The sequence below is a fragment of the Oryctolagus cuniculus genome, chromosome X (assembly GCF_964237555.1).
Source record: "Oryctolagus cuniculus chromosome X, mOryCun1.1, whole genome shotgun sequence".
NCBI classification, from domain to species: Eukaryota; Metazoa; Chordata; class Mammalia; order Lagomorpha; family Leporidae; genus Oryctolagus; species Oryctolagus cuniculus.
Genome location: NC_091453.1, coordinates 114,536,671 through 114,555,913, shown reverse-complemented (window position 1 = coordinate 114,555,913; position 19,243 = coordinate 114,536,671). Strand labels below are relative to the sequence as shown.

Here is a 19,243-nt window from a genome sequence, read left to right as displayed (position 1 = left end):
TTGTTTTGGTTGTTGTTGAGTTTCTTGAATTCTTTTTTTTAAACTTTTATTTAATGAATATAAATTTCCAAAGTACAGCTTATGGATTACAATGGCTTCCCCCCATAACGTCCCTCCCACCTGCAACCCTCCCCTTTCCCACTCCCTCTCCCCTTCCATTCACATCAAGATTCATTTTCGATTCTCTTTATATACAGAAGATCAGTTTAGCATACATTAAGTAAAGATTTCAACAGTTTGCTCCCACACAGAAACATAAAGTGAAAAATATTGTTTGAGTACTAGTTATAGCATTATGTGGATATTAATCCTTTATCAGTTGCATAGGTTGCAATATTTTCTCCCATTCTATCAGTTAGCTCTTCGTTTTGCTAAGTGTTCCTTTTGCAGTGCAGAAGCTTCTCAATTTGATGTAATCCCATTTGTCAATTTTGGCTTTGATTGATTGTGCTTCTGGGGTCTTTTCCAAGAACTCTTTGCTTATGCTAATGTCTTGCAAGGTTTCCCCAATGTTTTCTAATAATTTTATGGTATTGGTCATAGATTCATGTCTTTGATCATTTTGAGTAGGTATTTGTGGAAAGTGTAAGGTAGGGGTCTTGCTTCATATTGCCACATGTGGAGATCCAGTTGTCCCAGCAACAATTGTTAAAGAGACTGTCCTTGCTACAGGGATTGATTCTAACTCCTTTGTCAAAGATAAGTTGATTGTAGATGACTGGATAGATTTTTGTAATTTCTATTCTATTCCATTGGTCTTAGATATTTTTTCTTCTCCATTCTTTCTATCCTCTCCTTTCAGTACTCCCTTTACATGTATGGTGTTGTGCTTAAATATTATCACATATTTATCCAAGGCTCTGTTCGTTTCCATTTAATAGTTTTCTCTTTTTCAGATTGGTAATATGTATCAATCTGTCTTTAAGTCCACTGATTCTCTTGTACTGCCAGGTCAGAAATACTGTTGTAACAATGTTTTTTTGTGATATATATATATATATATATATACACACACACACACATAATTTTATTTAAGTTATAGAAATTTTTAAATTTGTATTTATTTATTTTATTTATTTATTTATTTATTTAAAAGAGTTACAGAGAGAGAGAGAGAGAGAGAGAGAGAGAAAGGTCTTCCATCTCCTGATCCCCTGGTTCACTCCCCAATTGGCCACAATGGCCAGAATTGCACTGATCCAAAGCCAGGAGCCAGGAGCCTTTTCTGGGTCTCCCATGTGGATGCAGGGGCCCAGGGACTCGGGCCATCCTCCATGCTTTCCCAGGCCATAGCAGAGGGCTGGATTGGAAGTGAAGCAGCCGGGTCTCAAACCGGCTCCCATATGGGATGCTGGCACTTCAGGCCAGGACGTTAACCTGCTGTGCCACAGTGCCGGCCCCCAAAGTTATACAAGTTTAATATATTTCATATATACAGATTTAGGAATGTAGTGACACTTCCTCCCCTCCTGCCTACACTCCAAACCTTCCTCCTCCTTGCACTTCTACTTCTGATTTCTACAAAGATCTATTTTCTTTCTTTTTAAATTTTTATTTGCTTTTGTACAATACACTGTGATTTGTAGATACAATTCTAAGAACATGATGATATTCCCTTCCTCCCTTCCTCTCCCTTTCTCTCTCTCCCTCCCACCCCCTTTTCTTCTCCCTTTTTTTTTAGTTTTTGAGACAGCATATTTTAAAAATACAGTACCGTAAAAAGACTTATTACCTCACCAATAAGTTTAACAAATAGAAAGCAAAAAGACCCTAGTTTAGTAGGAATATAGACAATAGCTATAAACAATAATTGAATGAAAAATGACTATTTTATCCATATATAGTAAATTTTAAAGTAATCAGTGGTCATTTAAACTATAGCAGTGTAACATTGTTTTTTAAAAACTTTTACCATAGTCTATATTCAGTATACTTAATGATCATATAGTTAACTCCTCTTTCAGTAATGGAGGTCAACAAGTAATATGAAGGAAAACAAGACAAAACAGAACAAAACTAAACAAGACACTGCTCCTCCATCAAAGAGACAATGGCTGTAAACAATCATCAAATAAATGTGTCTATTTCAGTCCAATACATTATATTTCAGATATCGTATTAGTTATAATGGATCAGGGGAAGCATATATTATCTGTCTATTTGGGATTGGCTTATTTCAGTAAGTATAATGGATTCCAGTTGTGACCATCTTATTGCAAAAATCTATTTTCAATTACAAAATTTTAAATTTAATTTTAACTCTGAAGTTTTCATTTGGTTCTTTTTTTAAAATAATATCTATCTCTGTTGATATCCAGGATTTCATAAGACATTGTCATCTTAGCTTTCTTTACTCCTTTAAGTGTCATCTTTTTTGTTTTTTGAATGTACTTACAATGGCTACTTTTTTTTTATTTTTTTTTTATTTTTATTTTTTGACAGGCAGAGTGGACAGTGAGAGAGAGAGAGACAGAGAGAAAGGTCTTCCTTTGCCGTTGGTTCACCCTCCAATGGCTGCCACGGCCGGCGCGCTGCGGCCGGCGCACCGCGCTGATCCGATGGCAGGAGCCAGGAGCCAGGTGCTTTTCCTGGTCTCCCATGGGGTGCAGGGCCCAAGCACCTGGGCCATCCTCCACTGCACTCCCTGGCCACAGCAGAGAGCTGGCCTGGAAGAGGGGCAACCGGGACAGAATCCGGCGCCTGGACCGGGACTAGAACCCGGTGTGCCGGCGCCGCTAGGCGGAGGATTAGCCTAGTGAGCCGCGGCGCCGGCCTGAAGTCCTTGTTAAGTCTGATATCTTGTCACTCTCATAGGCAATTTCTGTTGTTTATTATTCCATCCCTAGTGTTTGAGTCACACATTTCTGTTTCTTTGCATTTTACATAATGTTTTTAAAACTGGGCTTTTTAGATTTCACAACTGAGAATATTGATTCCATTTGGGCCTTTTATTTTGTCGTTTGCTTATTAGTTTGTTTAGTAATTCATTGGACTAGTTTAGTGAAGTCTAGTTTTTCAACTGTGTACATCCTCTGGTGTCACACTCAGAGGGTACAGCCTTGGTGGGGCATGAAGTCACACTAGGATGATTGTTTGATTTGGGTTAATGACTTTTGAGAATTATGATCTCTCTAGTAAGCCTCATTTGGTGTCACACCCAGGAGTTAGGCTCCACTAATTTCCAGTTGATTTGCTGTTAATGTTTTTGACAATTTCTTGGGACATAAGTTGTTCCATCACTTGACCTAGCTATATTTGAGCAGGGGTAGTTTTTGAGACCAGACTTGAGGTTTATTCTTATCATTACTATCAGTCTTTTTCTCTGCTTCTCTCTGTTGACTTAGCTGGTGTATAGTCTAGCAGTTTGTTGCTCTTAAGTCAAAGGAGCTACAGCTTCCTTTGATTTGCTTACCTTCAAAATTTCCATTGTTTTTGCAAAAACCTTTAGGCTTGAATTCCCCCACACTCTTTTTCACGTAAAACAAGTTTCTCTGAGCTTCAAAGCTCTCTTTCTATGGCTGCTCTACCCCTGGTTCACTATTCTATCCCTGGGTCACTACTCTGGTAGTAGTAGCGTCTGGTCTTCCCTGCTTTCCATCCCAGCACGAAATCTCTGCTTCTACAAGCGAACTGGACTGAGGGCCATTGGGCCTCCTGTCTTTTCATCCTGACATCCCTGGGTAAGGGCCTCTGCTCTATGTGTAGAGGTGGATGAAGGGAGCTTCTGACTTCTCACTCACATTCAAAGAGAATTTAGCCTCCTTTACTGAGATTTGAAGGGGTTGAGCTGTGCTGGCGGCCTGCCCCTCCTGGTGAAATACTATCTTCTTTGATAGTAAGAACAAAAGATAGTTAGAGAGCTGAGGAGGTGAGTGAGGCCTGTTTTCTTGGCCACGCTTGCCTGGAGTGGAGCGTCCGGCAAACCGATCTGGGAGGGAGGGACAGAGGAGAGTGCGTCACCATTCAAATGCTACAAACTCCCTGTTCTTACTGAGTTTTCATTTGTTTTCTTGAATAAATGTTTCTGCATTCATCAACAGCCATTAGGACAATTTATAGTGATTTCGAATGGTTATTTTTAGGGTTTTCACTGTTCTATTTGTTTCCCTAGGGAGGGTTCCAAAGAGCATATCATGCCAGCATCTTGAAAATGGAACTATTCACTACTTCCTTCTGAGTCCTTTAGCGCCCCTCCCTGATTTGAACCCATTTTTTTTTTTACCAGTTTTATACTCTTTCCCTTTAAGTTCTACTACTTAGAAACTGAGTTACATAAGGTAATTCACTTAACTTCTAAGCATTAGCTTCCTCACTTGTAAAATAAGGATAAAATGGCCTGCCTTGCAGGCTTGATGTGAAGATTAAATTAAATAATGTATCCAAAGTACAGAGCATGTAGCACTAGATAGGCATCATCATGCCCCATATATATTTTATTCGTGTTCTAGTGACAGGCTACTAGACAATTTCCAGAAAAAGTAAGCATGAATTATTTCATGTATACAAAGAGCAGAGATAATACAATGCACACCCATGTATGTACCCACTATTCAGCTTCAGAAACAAATTATAGAGGAAGTTCAATTCCTTCGTATACTCAAATATTTCCTGCCCTTCTTTCCCTCACAAGAGGGAAACATGGTCCTAAACCTTTTTTTTGTCTTTATTAGGGGTGTTTTCATACTTTATTACACATCTACAATAAAGAAAAAAAGTGGTTCAGAGGCATTTTTCCTTTGGTGAATCCATACCTGTCCCATGTACATAAGGAAAATTCCTTCGAACCATTAATGAGAACCTTTCAATGTTAACTGACTATTTATCTGAGCACATGTTCTTTTCCTTTTAATATGAGAATAGCAATCCTGGAAGAATATCAAGAAACAACTGGTTTACCTCAAATGGTAGACTTGTTGTGGTACTTAGAGAAGTTTCTGTTTTAACACTATATGCTAAAATGTTACCGACTCTATTTGCATATGTCAGAAAGTTAATTTTATACACATAGTGCAGGTTACTTCAAACAGTATGATTCACAGTTTGTCACACACTTGATTTAAAGATTCTCAACTCTTTTGGAAACTATAATCCTCTGTTTGATTTGAGTTAATGACTTTTTGAGAATTATGTAATATCCCATGAAAAGATGAAAGACTCACTGGAGTCCCCATAGAACTGAATTTTTGTCTTACTGGTTTATTTACATATAAGAGATGAAAATTAAAATACGAGGGGTTTTCCTCAGATGTACTTTTAATATAATCTCAGCTATTTTCCTGGAATCTCATGGTAATTTATGCTGCCATATTAGAGACAAGGTAGAGTTAAGTGAAATTCACCAACAATTCACACTAAAACAATTAGATGAAGGTTTCCGTTGGAATAGGGACATTGGTAGCTTCCTATTCTTTCCAGGCTGAAGCTGTAATGCTCAGGCGAACTACTTCTGTTCAGTCTGTAGGTGGCAGTGTCCTACCAGAAATGTTGATAAGTGGCTGTGAGATGGCATCCAGTCTTAAAATTGTGTGATTCCCTGTAGGTGCCTTGTTAAAAATGCAGTAATGCGTTGCCTGAATTTGGATATGTAATCAGACCCACCCAACCTGATGTTACCCCATATTTACATATATTTGAATGGCTGCCCCAGTCTTTTGCTGTCCCCTGGACGAGGTCTTTTGGGATTTCCCCTCTCTCTCCCCTGCTGGTTTGCTGTGGTGTAGCTCCTGTCTCTTCTTGGGAATAACTTCTCTTTTACAAAGATAACCATGTGACTTCTGTGCTTTCGTGTAGCATCCACATTTTTCACAGGGGAAAGCGGTAAGAGAGAGCTGGGAGAAGAGGAGAGAATTGGTGCTAAGGCAGATCTGGACCTTACTTCCCTATTGCAGTGACTCCCACAAACACCCCTGTGTCCTTTTCTTCCAGGTAGTTTTACTCCTTTGCTTTTTTACCATTCTAGGCAGCAAATGAAGATTCTGAGAAAACTCCAAAGAGCTGTTTACTTGCTTTGGGAGCAAGGGACATAGGAAAACTTCTGAGCCTTGATTCTGTTCTGTTTCTGTCACTGAAGAACCCCAGGGAAGGGAGCAAGTAAGACTGATCACCGACAAAAAAGTGAAAGGGTCAGAAAAGAAGCAGACAGCCTAATCTCTGGCACTGAATAAATGAAGAAGGAAAATAGGGATCCACCCAACTCAGTGTGAGTGGACCCCTAGGATTTTTCACTGGCCGGAAGCCAGGGCTTCCCAGCTCCTCTTCCCTCACCTCCCCTTTCCAGGCCACAGCAATTCCCATGAAAGGCTAGTTGGGAGAGTAATGGAGGGAGGAGGAATCTATGGCTTTCTGCTAGGTGAAGCCATGATCGTTCTAGTTAAGGAATGAAATCCAGTCGTTTGAAGAAACATGAATGGAACTGGAGAACATTATGTTAAGTGAAATAAGCCAAACACAGAACAACAAATAACACATGGTCTCCCTTGTATGTGAAAGCTTAAAAAATTGACTGCAGGGGCTGGTGTTGTGGGCATTTGGTGCCATATGAGCACCAGTTTGAGTCCTGGCTGCTCTACTTCTGATCCAGTTCTCTGCTATGGCCTGGGAAAGCAGTAGAAGATGACCCAAGTCCTTGGGCCCCTGTACCTGCATGGGAAGACCCAGAGGAAGCTCCTGGCTCCTGGCTTTGGTCTGGCCTATCCCTAGACTTTGCAGCCATTTGGAGAGTGAACAAGAAGTCTCTCTCTCTCTCTCTCTCTCTCTCTGCTTCTCCCCCTCTCTCTCTATGTGTGTAACTTTCCCTTTGAAATAAATAAAATAAATCTTTTTTTAAAAAAGTTGATCACCTAGGAGTAGAGAATATAGTAGTGGGCACTATAGGCTAGGGAGGGCAGAAGGGTGGGGGATAGTGGGAAGGCAGATAAAGGGTACCAACACAGTCAGAGAAGGGAAGTGGTTCTGATATTATATAATACAATAGGGTAACCATAATCTACAACAATATACATTTCACAATAAATAAAAAAGTGAGAAGGTTTCCATCATAGAGATATGATAATATTTGAGGAGGTAGAAATGCTAATTATCTTGACTTGATTATTACACAAGATCTACATGTATCTAATTATAACCCTGTACCCCATAAAGTACAATTATCATATGGCAATTAAAAATTAGAAAGCTATACAAAGATTCCACAGACACATTGATGTATCAGATGTTAAAACCTGTAGTGTTATTGTAATGCACAATGGTTTTCTTCAGCTTTCTGGTCCAACCCAGCACATATCAGAATCCCATCCACCATTCAGTCTATGACAAATGTATGTTGAGTTTCAAATAGCATTCATGTGATAAGAAGTGCTTCTGTTAAATCACATTACATATACTGCAAATGTTAAGCTTGAAAAGCAAGTCTTAACCAATTACCATTTCAAACAGGCTGTATAAAATTAAAACTGTATTTTTAACACAGATTGTTCTTTGGTATAATGGTAAATATATAATTCTGTATGGCCATATTAATTTGTATATTAAATTTAGTTTTCTAAGTAAAATATGTTTTTAGGATATATTTCTCATAATAGGTAGTGGCTTTATAAAACATCTTGGTTCTTTGTTGCAGTAATAAAAATTTCCTTTCTTCCCAATAACCAGTTTTTTTTCTTTTTTTTTAACTTTTATTTAATGAATATAAATTTCCAAAGTACAGCTTATGGAGTACAATGGCTTCCCCCCCGTAACTTCCCTCCCACCTGCAACCCTCCCCTTTCCCTCTCCCTCCCCCCTTCCATTCACATCAAGATTCATTTTCAATTATCTTTATATACAGAAGATCAGTTTAGCATACATTAAGTAAAGATTTCAACAGTTTGCACCCACATAGAAACACAAAGTGAAAAATACTGTTTGAGTACTAGTTATAGCATTAAATCACAATGTACAGCACATTAAGGACAGAGATCCTATATGAGGAGTAAGTGCACAGTGACTCCTGTTGTTGACTTAACAAATTGACACTCTTGTTTATGGCATCAGTAATCACCCTATGCTCTTGTCATGAGTTGCCAAGGCTGTGGAAGCCTTTTGAGTTCACCAACTCTGATCATATTTAGACAAGGTCGTAGTCAAAGTGGAAGTTCTCTCCTCCCTTCAGAGAAAGGTACCTCCTTCTTTGATGACCTGTTCTTTTCACTGGGATCTCACTCGCGGAGATCTTTCATGTAGTTTTTTTTTTTTTTTTCCCAGAGTGTTTTGGCTTTCCATGCCTGAAATACTCTCATGGGCTTTTCAGCCGGATCCGCATGCCTTAAGGGCTGATTCTGAGGCCAGAGTGCTGTTTAGGACATCTGTCATTCTATGGGTCTGCTGCGTATCTCGCTTCCCATGTTGTATCGTTCTCTCCCTTTTTTTATTCTATCAGCTAGTATTTGCGGACACTAGTCTTGTTTATGTGCTCCCTTTGGCTCTTAGTCCTATCATTATGATCAATTGTGAACAGAAATTGATCACCGGGACTAGTGAGATTGCATTGTTACATGCCACCTTGATGGGATTGAATTGGAATCCCCTAATAACCAGTTTTTTAACCTAAGATAATGATATATTGCTATACCTAATTTTTTTCCAGATATTTAAGTAGCATTTAGCAGGCCTAGAAGTTCAAATGTGGCATGGAAGCTAATTAAGTACCCATTAGTATTTGCTTTTAATTGCTGTAACTCTTGCATCAATTAAGTAGAATGTTGAGGATGCAGAAAGGAAAGAATAAGGCTTGTTTACCATATTGAAAATTAGTAAAATGTTTTTCCTCCAAATTACATTTCTACTCAAAAGCACTCTCCAAACCTGAGTTATTTTCTTAATTATGAATGTTTATATGTGATGAATTTTAAAACCTTTTTATGCACTTTAGGCTCATGGTTGAAAAATAAACATCAGTTGAATTCCATTAAGTTGGTAATCACAAATGCTGGGTTGTTCTTAAAGATGTGATTTTAGCAAGGTATTTGTCTTGGACTAATAATAATGATAATAATGGTAATAAAAATGCATTTATTAACTTCTTCTAGGTTGAAAAATTACTTTCCTGTGGAGAGGCAGGGTGGTGTCTCAGAAAGATCTGAGACTTTGGCTTCAGCCCTGGGTATGAACCCCACCATAGCCAATTTACTAGCTATTACTCACCTTTTCTGAGTCTCGCGTTTCTCTTCTGCAAGATGGGGATAATGCCTATGTTGAAATGTTCTGAACATTAAAGAACAAATGCAAATATAAACAAAATATAAAGATCTTAGCATAAATTTAAAAACCCCACTATTTAAACTTCATAACTTTATTAGGCAGTGGGTTTTAATCTGTTGTTTAGAGATGAGTCATTTGAAGCTCAGGCAACTCATCCGAGGTCATCAAATCCATTTTTATGACTCCAAGTCCAGGGCACTTGCCTTCCCTGAACTGTTGCTGGAATAACTCTGTGAAAACTGATGAAATGCTCAGCAGCAGTGGTTCAAGATGGCCTCTCAGATGTGTTCTAGCTTCCATGGAGACAGCAGTTCACAGCTCTTTTGTCTTCTGACACATGTGTACTACTGCATGACTCAAGGCTGCTGGTACATTAGCTCAAACCATATCCTTTTGTTTGCTGCTAATAAAAGCCCAAGGACAAAAAAGTGCATTATTAGTAATAGGGATCACCAGCCACCTCCCACTCCCACCCCAATAATCAAGTACAAATAGCAAATTTCTGTGAACACACCTCACTATCTGTTGTTACACACCATAGTTGAGAATCACTGCGTAAGATGTGTTCTAAGGAGAATAAGTAGATCACTTTGCAGTAGAAAGTTCCTCATAGTGGGTGGTGAGAAAAGTTTAAAAAATTAAGACTTGACCTTGTAGACAATTGGAAGTTTTTTTTTTTTTTAAATGTGTTTGAAAATGTTCTTGTAGCCATGGGATTCAACAGTGCTGTTGGTAGAAACAAAAGGAGATGATCTGGAAGGGTACTAAAGGGCACAGAAAGCACCAACTGAAAATTAGACATTTACAGAACATGACATAGTTCAGAAAATGGTAACAGTTGTTTTCCCCACCAAGGTGCTGCCCTATGGAAGTAGTTGGGTAGCCTGCAACACTGGTTTCACATTCAGGCCAAGAGACTTTGTCATTCCAACATGCTGCTACCTGAACGTAGGACCTGTTGTTAAAACATTACAAGTGGGTGAGAGGGAGAACTTGGGAAGTTGCAACCCTTTATGTCTGACCAGCCAATAGCACGAATGTTTGAAGTCACTAAAAATACATTTTTTTAACATTAGGTTCAGGCCATCTGATGGATTGTAGGCCTCAGGCCTCTGGGTACATTCTCCTCAAGGGTGGAGATTTTTGTTTTGTTCACTACTGTATCCCCATCAGAGAGTAGATCCTGTCACTTAGTTGATGCTCAATCAGTAAGTGCTGAGTGACTAAATGACACCAGGAATCATGAGTGTCTGGCTACTACTGGAACTCCAGTGCTGGACACAGGGTTGGATTGTACAGGAGGAGTTGAATAAAGGCTGAATTGAGTTGAAATGTATTGAACAGCATTTGGACTAGTGAAACACATTTTTATTTGTTTCATATTGTGCAAAATACAGTAAAATAGTATTGGGTCAATAGTTCTTTAGCAGTTACTAAAATTATACTTTTTTTAGTGATGAACTGGAACAATTTATGGAAAACCAAGGTGCGTCCAGCCCAGGCATCCTCATTTTAACAACAAGCCTCAGCAAACCATTCATGCGCCTGGAAAAGTATGTTACTCTCCTGCAAGAGTTGGAACGACATATGGAGGTAAGGGAGGGCAAGCTGTTTTAAACTCATGGGCCCAGCCTAGTCTTATACTCTGGTGAAACCAGCCAGTATACCTCCATATTAGCCTTGCCAAGGAATCTGGAAAGTCTCTTGCTTCCAAAACTAAAATGTGATCTCTCCTCTTTCCTACCAAGTGTTCATGACCATTCTTCCACCCTCCTGCTTTCTTCCAAGCCTCAGCCCTGTTGCATCTCTCGTGTCTATGCTTACTTGGTGACTTGTGCTCTCTTTTTCGTCTCATCTGTAGATGGTGGTTCAGTCAAAATCACACCAAGAAATTTGTTTTTTATCTGTCGTTCTGAGATATTAAGCAACTTTATTGTGGAAAATAAAGCAAGACACAATCAGAAAATACAAGGAACATGTTCACTATAGACAGGAATTTTTGTCTCTAGAACACTGATCATTCAGCTTTCTGACTCTGGATTAAAATGGAACATTCTGATATTCCGTGGAGATTAATAGGCTTAATAAATGTATCCGATATTACTGTATCTCTCTGAATCAGTGCATATACATCAAAGTCTCTTCACATTTTTTGTTCATCAAATTCCAGTTTACTTGCAATATTTGCAGCATAAATTTTTTCCAAATATTAAACAGTGAGGCCTGATAATTGAATTTTTATCAGGAGCCCAAATCCTCTTCTTATTAAAAATCCATCTCCTTGACCCCCTTCTGTTGCAGCCATGAGTTGGGGACTGAGGTGTGGGTGGGAGAGCAGGGCTCTCTGGGAGAGGCTGCCTTTACCCTAGTTGCTCTTCCTGTGTCTGGGGTAAGGTTTTGAGGTTTTGAAGGGCTTGATTATCTTTAAAGGATAAGGTTGCATGCTGCTGGGCTTGTCAGTGTTTGTAAGGATGGAAAGCGTGTACTCTGAGTGAAACCACATTCTCAGGGTGTTTGACTTGCCTGAAAGCTGGAGGCAGTGAGGAGCTGATGTGCAAAGCCAGTCGGAATGAAATTTCAGTTAGGGCTTGGGAAGGCATTGACCTCTGGATGCCTTTCCATAAGCCAGACTAATTCGTTGAACCGTTTGAGGTTTGCCCCTCCTTGCTTATCATAAAACTCCAGAAACCAGTGGCTCATTTTCTGTTACTTCTCGATGCTGAGGTGAACATGTGCACTTAATTTGCTGAGGAAAAGACCTAAGATTCTCCTACTGCTTGGTTCCTTTATCGTGATCTTGTAGTGGAGCCCTTTTCTACCCCTGCCTCCATTTGCTGTGGGCCACATGGTTTTGACCACCTTGCATTTCCTACCATCAGATAATATGCACTTTTAATACCAGTTTACCAGTGAGTGAGAGACTTTATCCAGATTTCTGACCATTTGACATGACTGCTGACTAATGGCAGACTACAACCTGAAATTCTCAGTGGTCAGCTGATTTGGGTAAGGATAAGGTTTACTGTAAAAGAACGCAACTTCACTTTTCATGAGCACTATTGTTCTTGGCATGGTGAAGACCTCTAGTCTGTTTAGTTCTGTGTTTTACTAGCCAAGTCTGGTTTTCCCATTACTCCAGCTGAGGTTCAAGGGTTAAATATACATGTACTCCCAAGGCTAAGAACACCTATTCATGCCATATACTCCAACGCTAGGTATGCAATATGACCTGACAATATCCCCCCAAATAATCATTTAGTTATTATTAAATATCAATTATCCAAAGTATAACAGCAAAAAGGAAAATGGAAACTCTTGCCTCAATAAGCACACCTACTGTGTTGCTGCTAATTACATACAGTGTTACCAACTGTTTTAATTTCTTAATCACCTAATAATGTGATGTGCTGAGATTCCAAATGCTCAAATGAAGTACTATTTTTTCATCTTTTTTAGAGTAAGATTAAATTTTTTCTCTTTTGTGCATAGTTCTATGAATTTGAATACAGGTATAGATTCACGTTACCACCACCACAGTCAAGATATGGAACAGTTCCATTGTCCTCCAAATTTTCTACCATCCCTCGGCCACATCTACCTCTGAACCCTAATTCCTGGCAACGACTGATCCATTCTTTTCTAATCCCATTTTCAAATGTGTTCCTTTGCTAGGATACTCACCCAGATCATCAGGATATTCTGAAGGCAATCATAGCATTCAAAGCTCTCATGGTGAGTGTTGCTCTACAATTAAAAGTTTCCATTTTGTGTACTTTATTCCTGAAAAAGTGACTTGCATGTGTAATTCCTTTCCTCCTGCAAAGGTCTTTAGAATGGAAACCATAAGCTTTCGTGACAGTACCGCAGTGATTGTTTAATTTTGTCCTCCTCAAGTCATGCTTGCCTAAAAAGGTTGCCACGCTGAGGGTATAAAGCAATCACATTTGAAGTCTTGGCCACATTAAGCATTGGTGTGGGTGGGGGGTTTCCTTTCACCTCTTTGTCTTTACCCCTGTTGCTCACCTTATGTCTGTGTAACTCGTCATTCACTGATTGGCATCAATACTGGATTCAACTACTTATGCCAAAAGGTGAGAGTTTGTTCTTTGCATATGAAAAAGAAATCCGTCATCAAATCTAAAAGGGGGAAAAAAAACCAAGCACTAAAATGCAATTGCTTTATATAGATTGCTATCAAAGGTACCTATAACCTTGTTTAATGAGCATGATGGTTAATGTGTCTGCTTGAAACATTGATCTAAAACTGTGTGCTGCCATTTTAGAAAAAAAGAAAACTAACTTTATTTTGGGTGATTGATTAAGCTTAACTTCATTTTAGACATTTTTGTAGTATTCTAAGTGATTTGGATTAATGTGTATTGTTCCTTGCTATAAGGATATGCTATAATATTATCCATCACCTCAATTGAATTGCTGTTGAAAGCTAAGAAACTGACATATTCATGGTTAAACAGGAAGATGAAGACCTGAGTAAAGATTACTTTAAAATTGCTGTTTTTATAGGTCAAAAGCTGTCAAATATTGGCAGTTTTACATGGTTTAACCTATTATAACAGCCCGCTGAAAAACATGGCATTGATTATAACTTATGTCATTTACTTTTCCTATGTGAAAGGAACGTAAAATGCCTTCTTAAAAAGATTGTTTTTCTGGGGCCAGCACCGTGGCTCACTTGGTTAATCCTCCACCTGCGGCGCTGGCATCCCATATGGGCACTGGGTTCTAGTCCTGGTTGCTCTGCTTCCAGTCCAGCTCTCTGCTGTGGCCTGGGAGGGTAGTGGAGGATGGCCCAAGTGCTTGGGCCCCTGTACCCACATGGGAGACCAGGAGGAGGCACCTGGCTCTTGGGTTCGGATTAGCGTAGTTCAAGCCATAGCGGCCATTTGGGGAGTGAACCAATGGAGGAAGACCTTTCTTTATGTCTCTCTCTCTCACTGTCTGTAACTTTACCTGTCAAATTAAAAAAAAAATTGCTTTTCTTTCTGATCATATAAAACTTGCATTAATGGCTGCACTATATTTATTCCCACTATAGGTGCTTCAAAAACGTGTGTAATTATTTATTTACTCTAGTCTCCATTTAACTAAACGGAATAGCAGAAATTTTATAAAAAGCACACCTCATCTATGGGGGTGCAAACTGTTGAAATCTTTACTTAATGCATACTAAACTGATCCTCTGTAAAAAAAAAAAAAAAAAAAAAAAAGAAAAGAAAAGAAACTATCAACTCCCAACTTGACTCTCACTGGGATTAAACATGACAATAGGTCTGATCTGATTTCATCATCATTAAAAAAAATCATCTATTATTTTTCACTTTATGTTTCTGTGTGGGAGCAAACTGTTGAAATCCTTACTTAATGTATACTAAGCTGATCTTCTGTATATTAAGATAATCGAAAATGAATCTTGATGTGAATGGAAGGGGAGAGGGAGTGGGAAAGGGGAGGGTTGTGGGTGGGAGGGACGGTATGGGGGGGAAGCCATAGTAATCCATTATTCGTACTTTGGAAACGTATATTCATTAAATAAAAGTTAAAAAAAAAAAAAAAGCACACCTCAAAAAACTATTTCATTCCATTCACTTGCAAACAGAAACATAACCAACCATATGCTTATATTCAATTTAGAATGAATGCTGTTAAATTATTCTGATAACTTCATGTTTCTAAAGCAGTGATTTTAATATATGCAAACACACATGCATGTGTGTATGTATATATGTATATTATTTACACCTCACATAGTATTGATAAACTGAATTGTTTCTTGGTTTCAGTTTTCAGTTTTTCATCATGAAATCCAGGTGTATCTCTTTTCTGATCCTTTTAGGAATAAAAATTAGTTTGGTATTTCCTTCATAGCAATCTACCACGAGTCCCTAAACAAAATACCAGACAGTGCATAGGCTCCATTATAAGATAATGTTTTTTAAAATTTTTTAAAATTTTATTTAAGGTATACTAATTTCATGTATTTCCTATATACAGATTCAGAAACATAGTGATACTTCCCACCCTACCTTCCTTTCCATCCATGCTCCCACCTTTCTTACAACTCCTTCTATTCCCATTCTTAATTTTTACCAAGATCTATTTTCAGTTAACTTTATACTCATGATATTAAGCCTACACTAAGTAAAGAGTTCAGCAAATACAATGACAAAAAAACACTGTTCCTCAACAGTCGAGACAAGGGCTATAAACAATCATTGAATCTCAAAATGTCAATTTCACTCCTATAGATTACCTTTTAGATTCTCTATTAGTTACCTTGGATCAGGGAAAACATATGGTATTTGTCTTTTTGGGACTGGCTTATTTCACTAAGTATAATAGTTTCCAGTTGCATCCATTTTGTTGCAAAACACAGGATTTCATTTTTTTTAACACTGTTTAGTATTCCATAGTGTGTATATACCATAATTTCTTTTTCTAGGTATAAGATCAGTTTGATTCACTGTGGCATAAAGAATATAATTTTCTCTTTTTCTATAACTTCTGGAGTCTTTTTTTGGTTTTTGTTTTTCTAAATATATTACATTCATGGAAACAGAGCATATTAGACAAATAAGATTGCTTTGTAATTAAAGCCTTACATCTGCAAAGATAGACAGGTAGAGAGGACCTAGAGCAGGGGCATAAACAAGCAGATCTGAATCTACTAGTTGTTCTCCTGGCTCTGCTTCATGTGACTCTGCTACCTGTCTTCCCAGACTCCTTACAGGGAGGGAGAAACATCAGTGTTACACCAGTTTATCTGGATGCTTTGGCAAAGTTCTGACTTACACAACTATAGGGGGCTCAAGGCTAGGGATTGAGGAAAGTGGACCTTTCTGCCTATCAGAAACAGGTCTGATCATGAGATTCACGGCAAGAAACAGGGCTCAGTGGGAATCTGAGAAGCAAAAGCCACATCTTACTTTGATCTTGTTTTAGGTCTGTTTCATAAAAATTCCTATTCCATTATGTTCTGCTTTGGTTCTGTAGGGGCAGTGCCAAGATCTGAGAAAAAGAAAACAGCTGGAGTTGCAGATACTTTCTGAGCCTATTCAGGCATGGGAAGGGGAGGATATTAAAACCTTGGGAAATGTGATGTTCATGTCACAAGTCATGGTGCAGTATGGAACATGTGAGGTAAGGAGTTTGAAATTTCAACACTGTTTCTCCTATCTTTCATATTTTTCTTTATTTGTCCTTCCATTAAGGTCAAATGCTCAAACGTTCCAATCAGAAACTGAGCATTCATTCTTTGCCCAACATTCTACTATGAGTTATTGGGGACAGGAAGAAAGTACAAGCAATGGTCCGTGCTTTCAAACAACTCATTCAACACACAAATTGCATCTAGAAAACAAGCCAAATAGTTACACTCAGATTATGCAGTCTCAGCAATAGGATTCACAGAAGATCAGAAAAGGGACATAGAACTTGAGGAAGGCCATAGAAAGAAAAGAGGAGGATTCTAGAGTTAGAAGAAATTTTTTTCTCAGCAGAAAACTGGAGCAGGGTTTGTTTTGTTTTGTTTTGTTTTGTTTTTGCCATTTTGGGATAGTAAGGAAATCTGTTGGGAGCAGTGGAAAGATGTTGCATATAGTGAAAGAAAAGATTAATTGAGTCAGCTAGAGTCAACACTGTAAAGAAGCCTGGACATCAGGCAAGAATTCATATTGGTACAAGCAATAGGAAACAGATAAAGAGTCCCGAGTAGTAGAGAAACATTATGAGAAATGTTTTGGCTCTTATTCTGACAACCTTATACATCACATGAATGTGAGAGGATGGCACTAGAAACAGAAAGGCCAGCTGGGATAGGGAGTGAGAAGTATCCAGCAAGAAGGTGTAAGCAGTGAGAATGTATAAGAGGTAAAACTGAGACATGTATAGAGAGAAAATCAACAGGAAGTGGTGGCCAAAGGGCTAGAGGAGATGACTAATGTAATTTTAGAGCTGTTAACTTCCAAGTGATTGTACATTATCTAGGTGAAGGTGTCCTGTAGGCAGCTGTTAAAATAGCATGTAAATGTGGGTGAAAGGTCAAAGTTAGAGGCAGAGGTTTAGAAGTCCTTGACAGATGTGCCTTCCCAAGAAGTAAATTTCCAGAGAGAAGCGCAGAAGACTGAAGATGGATTATTTTAGGAAGGAACCAGGGTAGGGGAGAAAGGCTGATTATGTCACATGATATGATTTATTGGGTGTTAGGCTGGTCTTCTCTCTCCCAAAACATATTTCTATACTCTCTGACACACCTCTGGCAGAGATTCATTACTTTGGATTAACAAGCAATCTCATTTAAAATGCAGATATCCTGAGGAAGCTTAATGCAGTGAGCCTAACTATTAGTCATTCGCACCTTTGGGATAAATACATTGGGTCAAAGCAGGAATGAATACATTGGGACATTGGGTGAAAGCAGGGTGAAAGCAGTGCCCGAAAAAACAAAACTACAAAAAGGAAGATAGAGAGAATCAGGGGAGTGTGATATCACAGTAATTGCAAAAGGAGTATTTGAAAGTGGGCAGTGTGTAGAATGCTGCAGAAGGTTCAGAGGTCAAAGAGTGTGAGGACCAAGAAACCATTGGATTTTGCTAGCAGGCAGTTATTAATGACTTTGAAAGAGCAGTAAGGGTACAGTTAGAGAGGGATCAATGGGGAGAAAATGAAAGCAGCAAGCAATTTGCAGTAAAGTGTCAAGAAATGGGGTGATATGTACCAAAGATCAAATGGGGCAAATGAAGTTCTATTACTATAGGCAAAAAAGGAAATGCCAGGAAAACAGGAGGGGCTGCTGGAAGGGTCTGTAAAAGCAAAGCAAACAAGGGAAAGCTGTGAAAGAATGCAGAGCACTTGGGAGAATCCTTAAACTCCAAGTGTTGCTCTTCTCAAAGGGGAGGAAGAAGATGGAGACGTGCACAAAGCTGATTGTAGCTAAGATGGTTGGGCATGAAGCTAAATGGAATTTTTAAATTGCATATATATTTATCAGATTCATTGCAGCCCTCTGTCTAAAGTTTCCTAAGTTCCTTTAAAATATTTAATTCACAATAATGCATTGTGTGAGAGATCTTCAAAAAGTTCATGAAAATGTGTATTTCAACAAAACTATGCAGGGCTATAAAAATGTTTTGTACCAAAATGAATTTATCTTTTGATTTAATTTTCCATGAACCTTCTGAAGTACTCTTACCTGTCTCAAAATAACTAGAAAACAGGGATTTTGAATGTACTTCCCATAAAGAAATGATAAAAACATAAGGTGCTGGGCATGCTAATCACCATGATTTAATCCGTACACAACATATCCCTGAATTGAAACATCACATTGTGCCCCATAAGTATATGTAATTGTTATTTGTCAATTAAAAAGTCCCAAACTAGAAAACATGTACTTCTTTGTTTTACATGAGTGCAATAATTGCCTTATTCTTAGTGATTAACACTAATTTTATGAATAATAATGCTACATACACATTAGAACATAATGCACTTCCTAGCACCTGAAAGACCTTTTTTTTTTTTTTTTACCATTTTTCAAAATAAAATCATCTTTTCATTTTATGTACTTGGAGACTTATTTTGTGTCCAGGACAAATCATCTCACTGGCTACGTAAACAATGTGACTTCTCAGGCTGACATACTTGAGAAACAAGCATTATTGTTTGTATTTGACTGTAATGTATAATAAGGGGAGAGAGAAACCCTGGGTTTATATCTGCATCAAAATAAAATTCAACTAGTTTGGGGATTTCAAGTTGGGTAACTTTTAAAAAAAATCAGTTTATGTTTTAGTTGATGATGGAAGAGCTGTTAAAAAGCAGTGATTCCAGAAATTCTTAACAAACAAAATGTCCCATTTATATCCTCATTTAATATTTTTTTTTTCAGGAAAAAGAGGAACGATACCTTTTGTTATTTCCAAATGCCTTGATAATGTTGTCTGCAAGTCCTCGGATGAGTGGCTTTATCTATCAGGTTAGTAACTTT

At 38.3% G+C, this 19,243-nt stretch overlaps 1 protein-coding gene across 5 annotated transcripts in view; it reads left to right on the top strand.

The window, feature by feature from the left end:
* The window catches only part of ARHGEF6 (Rac/Cdc42 guanine nucleotide exchange factor 6), a 135,175-nt gene that overhangs the window by 96,049 nt on the left and 19,883 nt on the right, over positions 1–19,243 (top strand). For all 5 annotated transcript variants that reach the window (XM_017349864.3, XM_070066946.1, XM_017349861.3 and 2 more), the window contains 4 exons: positions 10,692–10,830; positions 12,910–12,969; positions 16,249–16,395; positions 19,145–19,231. In XM_017349864.3, the coding sequence (XP_017205353.1) occupies positions 10,692–10,830; positions 12,910–12,969; positions 16,249–16,395; positions 19,145–19,231 (433 nt within the window). The remainder of the gene's footprint in view (positions 1–10,691; positions 10,831–12,909; positions 12,970–16,248; positions 16,396–19,144; positions 19,232–19,243) is intronic.